The sequence below is a fragment of the Trachemys scripta genome, chromosome 3 (assembly GCF_013100865.1).
Source record: "Trachemys scripta elegans isolate TJP31775 chromosome 3, CAS_Tse_1.0, whole genome shotgun sequence".
NCBI lineage: Eukaryota > Metazoa > Chordata > Testudines > Emydidae > Trachemys > Trachemys scripta.
The window spans coordinates 192,144,972-192,152,040 of record NC_048300.1 but is presented as its reverse complement, the minus strand read 5'-3'; the positions used below and the strand labels follow the sequence as shown (position 1 = coordinate 192,152,040).

The 7,069-nt window shown below is 49.1% G+C and overlaps 1 protein-coding gene across 1 annotated transcript; it reads left to right on the top strand.

Annotated features, from left to right (window-relative positions):
- The first annotated feature begins 209 nt into the window (after nucleotides 1-209).
- LOC117874059 (interleukin-17F-like) lies at nucleotides 210-5,535 on the top strand. The gene is made up of 3 exons (XM_034763877.1): nucleotides 210-236; nucleotides 3,499-3,746; nucleotides 5,298-5,535. The coding sequence occupies exons 1-3, from the start codon at nucleotides 210-212 to the stop codon at nucleotides 5,533-5,535; spliced, it is 513 nt and encodes a 170-aa protein (XP_034619768.1).
- The last annotated feature ends 1,534 nt before the right edge of the window (nucleotides 5,536-7,069 follow it).

Below are 7,069 nucleotides of genomic sequence, written 5' to 3'. Positions count from 1 at the left end.
CATAGAAAACGTCAAATGACCCAGAACCGCAAGTAAGGGCAGGGAAGCCACCTCTTTGCTGCAATGGAAATGATGGGAGTGATTGAAAACCATTATAAAAAGGAGCTGTCGCTGGGCTGATAGATATATTCAGGTTGAAAGACCTCCTGCGAAAGGATACTCACTACTGGCCTCAGACAGTCCAGATCTGCAGCAGAAGAGAGATCGCGATGGCTTTTGCAAGACACCCCTCACTGGTGAGTACTTTTATTTAACCCAGGTGGCCACTGTTTAAATAAATAAAATCTCACTCCTTCAGAAACCAAGGGCTAGGGTGACTGTCCATCCCATTTTTAAAGGGACAGTCCCATTTTTGGGGACTTTTTCTTATATAGGCACCTATTACCCCCACACTCCCTGTCCCATTTTTTCACAGTTGCTATCTGGTCACCCTACCAAGAGCCCCCTTATGCCAGTGCTGCTTATGAATGACTCCTCTTGCCTGCAGTGGGAGCTACTCAAAGGCAGCGTGGTTAAGCCCTCGAGCAGTGGGACGAGTTTGGGATTTTCTTTAAAGCTTTCCCAAGTGGATTTAGTGATGGATTGACAGCCCTGGGGGACTTACCGCTGCCATGTCTCCAGCAGAGAGGGGCTAAGCTACCCTTTGCTGTTTCAATAACGTACCCAAGCCTGTTCGGAGAGGAGCCCTTCTGAGGGGGACAGGACTGTGCATTATTGTTATTTAGTTGTAACGACAGTGCCACTTACTGGCCCGGATTGGGAGTGGCACTGTATAAGTTCATCAATAGAGACAGTATTGGGACACTAGATGGGGAGGGCTCTGAGTGACTACAGAGAATTCTTTCCCAGGTGTCTGGCTGGTGGATCTTGCCGGCATGCTCGAGATCAAATTAATCCCCATATTTGGGTCGTGAAGGAATTTTCTCCTGTCAGATTGGAAGAGACTCTCAGGTTTTTTTCGCCTTTCTCTGCAGCGTGGGGCCCGGGTCACTTGCAGGTTTAAACGAGTGTAAATGGTGGATTCACTGTAACTTGAAATCTTTAAACCATGATTTGAGGACGTCAGTAACTCCGCCAGAGGTTAGAGGTCGATTCCAGGAATGGGTGGGTGAGGTTCCGTGGCCTGCAATGTGCAGCAGGTCAGACTTAGATGATCATGATGGTCTTTACTGGCCTTAAAGTCTATGAGTCCCTGCCTCGAACAGCTTACAATCTAAGCAGACAAAGTCTGGGTGGGGAAAGAGAAGCTGAAAGGAAGGCGGTGATTTGCCCAAGGACACAAAGCAGCTCAGGGTCAGAGCTGAGAACAGAACCCTAACTCTCAGCTCAGTGCCCTTATCCACGGATTTTTCAAAAGGGCTGTGTACCCAGGGGAGTCAATGCGAGCCTGATTCAGCTATGCAAAGCTTCAGCGAGGCAGGCACCTCTTCCCGCAGTGCTGAAACAGCAGCTCAGCTGTGACTGTCCCTCTATTGGGTTTCCGGGCATGCTTAGTCCTTGGCACCTGCCCGGATGCTGTGTTGCCCCATCACCTGGCTGTAACCTTTGATGAATGTGGGTTTGAATCCTGTCTTCAATAGGAATGTGTCTGGGTTTTCCCCTTGCACAGCCCGTGATAGCATCAGCACCCTTGCAACGTTCGCTCTTCTGCTGCGTCAGCATCTCAGCTTTCACTCAAAAGAAAAAGGGTGTGTCCAGCGTAGCAAAGCTTGAGCTCATGAAATGAGTGCACCCCACCCCCAACCACCCCCAAACAGAAGCCAAATCAAAAGCGGCCAATAATAATAATAATATTTTTTTTTAAATCTCATGACTGCCGGGGCCTGACCCATGATTGCCGAGTGCTTTGGGATGGCAGTGCTGTCTTTGTGTGTGCCACAAAACCGCTGGCACGATTGTCAGCTCTGCCAAAGGCAGGCTGGGGGCTGGAAAAGAAGGGGGTATTTCCTCCCGCTCTGCGCTGAGTTCCTTTGGCAGAGCAGCACCACAGCTGAGGATTTAGCCTAGCAGGGACTGTTGCAGGTCAGGAGTGTGAGGCTGGGGCAGGGTTGTCTGGGCTTGACAGAGCTGGGGATGCTATGTGCCAGTCAGAGCTGATGTGCTGGGGCAGAGAGGTGTTGAAGAAACACCTGCCTCTTAGCTTAACCCTGAGCATCAATTGGGCTCTCCCTGATTGCTGGGGCACTTTGGAGAATCAGGTCCCTCAGCGTGGGTTTAAAAGCTTAGCCTTGTACTCCCCTTTTTGAAAGCTTCAGCCAAGAGAGAACGAGCAGCATTCCTCAGGTGCCCGTGTGTGATATAACCTTCCCAGGAGCGATTCGATCGCCTGAATCTTCAGCCTCGAATTTGATCCAAACCTGCTCACCCAGTGCTCATTTCATGTCCCGGGCCATGTGTAGACATGGATCTGCAGCCAATCCCCCTGATCTGAACACCCCTTGACTTTGGGAAACGATCGGATCAGAACGATCCATGCCTGGACCCAAACCCAACCTTTGTGGAGCTGGCTTTCTCTGATCCTTACCAGAGACAGAGATTTTCTTTGGCTGGCCCGTCTCTCATTGGCTTGGACTTGCTCCCGTTGCCTTTACCCTGCTTAGAGCGCCACCATCTGATTCCATTGTTTGTCCTTAGCTTTGCTCCTTGTGATGGTGTCCACCTCCCCCTGGCTGGATTTCACTGTGCCCTCCTCCCCAGCATTTCCAACGTTTAGCTGAGTCCCTGAAACCCCCTGCATGCCCAGAGAGACCAGGGAAAATGGACTGGACTTTGCATTGCAAAGTACTGGACCAGATGCAGTACAAGGCAGTGGGGGAAAGGGAGAAGTGCAAAAGAGACTGGGGCAATGCAAGTGGGCAGCTGTGGCCTTCAGGATTGAGCTAGGGAGTCAAGCATCCTGGGTTCTATTTCTGCCAGCGCTGGCTTTGGGCAAGTCACTGTAGCCAAAATGTCCAAATGTGGGTGTCTAAAGTTAGGCACCTACATCCATATTTAGGCCCGATTTTCCAGGGGTGCGGAGCGTCTAGCTGCTTCTCTTCCATATCCAGCCTTGTGCATCCTAGCCTGATAATAATCAACCCCCAAGAGCAGGACCTGTCATTGCTCTTAGAAGAGGCATCTCGGCTTAGTGCAAATATTTATTTTAAAGACAAAGATAGCCATAAAAAAAAAGATTTCCTTGAAAACTCTGGGCGCTGTCCACTTTTGAATTGTCTTCCCTTGGAAGCAGCATAAGCCTCTACTGCTGTGCTGGACAGTACGTTATACCCAGCTGAGGTAGAGTTGCGGGCGAATGGTAACCATAATCCAGCGCTGATTCCCCAGGATGGATGAATTGGCCTTCTATCTAAAATCACTATTCACCAGGTTTCACTTGTGCTTTGCTCTTCCTTTTACGATTCACAAGAGAGTCCCGAGTGAGGTGTCACTGGAGCTGTTTGGTGCCCTCGTCAATTCCAAACTCCAAATAGAATTAAGAAAGCTGTTTCTCTCTTTCAGTTCAGGACACTGCTGCTAATGCTGATCCTGGGGCTCTCGGCTAAGAATTCAGCCCATGGCAGGGCGGTACGGACTGAACCCAACAAGGAAGGAGGCTCTAATGAGAGAGTGAGCGACGGCTGCCCGCCCCAAAAGAATTCCAGATTCCCTCTAAGTGTGAAAGTCAACATACACATCAGCAGCTCCAGTCATGCAATCAGAGTGGCTCATGATGTCAGGAACCGGTCTATATCTCCTTGGGATTACAGGTAACACACACATCCCCATTGGCTTGAAATGTACTGGCCACGCTGCACTGCACAGTTATCTGCATGTTCCCATCGGAAACAAGAAGGTCTTTGCAGGGAGGGTGCAAGGATGTTTTGCGCCCTAGGCAGCTCTGTGGCAGCTCTCCGCCACTCCCCTCCACCCTAAGGTGCACCCCCTGCGGCAGCTCCCCACCCCCCCTCAGACCTGAGGTGCCCCTCCCCCCGCAGCAGCTTCCCCCGGCCCGGGGAGCCGTGTGGCAGCTCCCCGCACCAGTTCACCTCAGCTCTGCCTCCTGCCCCGAGCACGCCATCACCGCTCCACTTCTCCTGCCTCCCAGGTGTGCGGCGCCAATCAGCTGTTTGGCGCCGCAAGCCTGGGAGGGAGAGAAGCAGAGCAGGGCAGCGCACTCAGGGGAGGAGGCGGAGCAGAGGTGAGCTGGGGCGGGCAGCGGTTCCCCTGCGTGCCACCCCCGCCTTACTTGCTGCAGGCAGCCCTCCCTGCGGCCCCCTGCCCCAAAATGCCGACGACGACCGGGGTGGCCGAAGATCCGGCTGCCGCGGTCACCGCCAAAGGACCCGAAATGCCGACCCCCCAAATGCTAGTGCCCTAGGCAACCGCCTAGGTCGACTAACGGGTTGCACCGGCCCTGGATCGTGGTGTCCTTTCAGCATTTACAAAGGGTATTGAGTGAATTTGCCATGGAACTCCACTAGGTGTCGTCAGCCAGAGCCCTGCTACATTTATCTGGTACAGAGGAATTATAAAAAGAACAGGAGTACTTGTGGCACCTGAGAGACTAACAAATTTAAGGTGCCACAAGTACTCCTGTTCTTTTTGCGGATACAGACTAACACGGGTGCTACTCTGAAACCAGAGGAATTATAAACACTCTCCTAAATTTTCAGCCATTTCTAGGAAATCACTCTGAAATAAATAACACAGGGTGACTCCTTTTGCCTTGTCTCCTAATGAGGATCAGTAGGCATGTAATGGGGCAAAGAGGATAAAAATATAAAATGAATAGAAGGAAGTATCTTTTTCACAGTTCATAATGAACCTAGGAAGCTCACTGCTACAGGATATTCTCACCCCTGTTGGAGACAGGATCCTGGGCTAGATAGCCATTGGTCTGATCTGGTATGGTCACGCCAATATTCCTATTCTCGGGGCAAATTTACAGTAAACACAGCCATGTCCAGAACTAAGAATAGCATCTGTCTATTTATTAAGTAGAATAAAATTACAAGGCCTATCAATCTGTTTGCTTTGGGCTAAAAGTTGATCACTAGGAACATCCTGCATTGACCTCATTTGGAAATAGGGTGACCAGTTGTCCCGATATTTGGGGCTTCATCTTATTGCCCCCCACCCCCATCCTGATTTTTCACACTTGCTGTCTGGTCATCCCATTTGGAAATAGGTTATTGAATGAGACAAAACACTGATCTGTTGAGTGAATCATGGAGGAGACTCAGACCCTGCTGATCTGCATTGTCCTCCGAGGAATAGCGGTGTAACAGAATTCATTCTCTTTGTGTCTTGATTCACAGCATTACCAAGGATCCCAACCGGTTCCCCGAAGTGATCGCTGAGGCCCAGTGTCGCCATTCAAGCTGCGTGAATGCCTTGGGGCAGGAGGACTACAGCATGAACTCCGTCCCCATCCAGCAGGAGATCCTCGTTCTCCGACGGGAGCAGAAAGGCTGCCAGCACGCCTACCGGCTGGAGAAACAGCTCATCACCGTAGGCTGTACCTGCGTTCTGCCTGTTCTCCGACATCAGTCCTAAGAGGGTCAGGACAAGGAAGACACATGGACAGCCTGCCGGTGTAACAAACGACATGTGTAACAAATTCATGATTACTCTGATCTGTCAGATCCTCATGAAATTTAACCTGACTTTTCAATACAAAATCAGGGGGAGGGGTAGGGGGGATTTTTTCCAGTGCTGATTATTATTGTTATTAATTAATATTTACACTATGGTAGGGCCTCCAGGCTCTGATCATGGGTCCCATTGTGCTAGGTGCTGTACTGACATAAAAGTAGAAATGGACCATGCCCTGAAGAGCTTACAGTCTGAGAAGACAAGCAACATACAAAAGGAAGGGAAGCAGGAGATGTAAATTCTGATTTGTCAGAGAGCACAGCTCTATTCCCAAATCATTTTGTGCGTGTCCATGTCAGTATCTGACATAGAAAACTGAAAATCAATGCAAGACTAGCTGTACACTAGAAAGAGTTTGCCAGGACACCCTCCTAGTGCTTTTGCCCGTATAGCTTATACGGTTCAGCAAGGGAAATGAACTATACTGGCAAATGCACCTTTATGCTGATATAACTGCATCTATACTAGGGCTTTTTCTTACAGAAATATTGCAAAAAAAAAAAAATCCCACCTCTAATCGACTTTCCTATACCAGCAACTGTTTCTAGTGTAGCGCTGACTAAGAGACTTTGGGCCTGATTCTGATCTCATTTACCCTGGTTTTATCCCGTTATAACTCCTGTGATTTCACTGGAGTCACTCCTGACTTACATCAGTGTAAGTGAGAGAAGTGGACCCACTGGCTTCTGCTGGCGTTTAGCAATAAATATGACATAAATGCAAAACTCCAGGAGAAATGGCAAAGACTTGTTACATGTTTATATCTCTATTTATATGATCTATTTATATGACTATATTTATGGCCCTGTAAGTGCTCAGAGTACAGGACCATTGTATCTGTTTATTTGTATTTATTCAATAAAGCCAAGGACAGGCTCCTGTTTGCTACTGTTTTCTTTCTTTTTAAAAATGCTATTTTCCTCGCAGGGAAAGAAATCAGGCAATTAAAAGTTGTGAGTATTCCAGAAGGGACCGATAGATCCCAGCTAAAACCAGGGCCCCGTGGTGCTAGATGCTGTACATACACATGCCCTGAAATTATGGTCTAAATAGGTAAGGCATGCAAAGGATGGGATGGGAAAGAGAGGCCCAGCGACTTGCCCAAGGTCCCACAGGAGGTCAGCGGCAGAGCTGGGAAAAGACTCTAGGTCTCATGAATCCAGTGCAGTGCCCTCGCACTCTGAACGTCACTGCCTCTCACCTTGTCAGAAGCTGTGTTCAATATTACACTGATGTTAGGAGAATGTGAAGTAACTAAAGTAGAGACTAAACAATAATAGTTTTGCTTTTAGTTTCAGCAGGCTAAACAAGCAAGCATATTCCGAAGAACCTTCACGCCAGTCGGGGTATCTCTATATGCTGACAGAGATTTTTTCTTCCCCTTCCCCAACTACTGTTCTGTACGCTGATAGAAACCCCTTCTTCTCCTAACCCC

Bases quoted from the DNA above. Each gene is read 5' to 3' on its own strand.
- LOC117874059 (XM_034763877.1), top strand. From the start codon at position 210: ATGGCTTTTGCAAGACACCCCTCACTG. The intron at 237-3,498 runs GTGAGTACTTTT...TCTCTCTTTCAG, and splicing joins TTGCAAGACACCCCTCACTG to TTCAGGACACTGCTGCTAAT. The intron at 3,747-5,297 runs GTAACACACACA...CTTGATTCACAG, and splicing joins ATATCTCCTTGGGATTACAG to CATTACCAAGGATCCCAACC.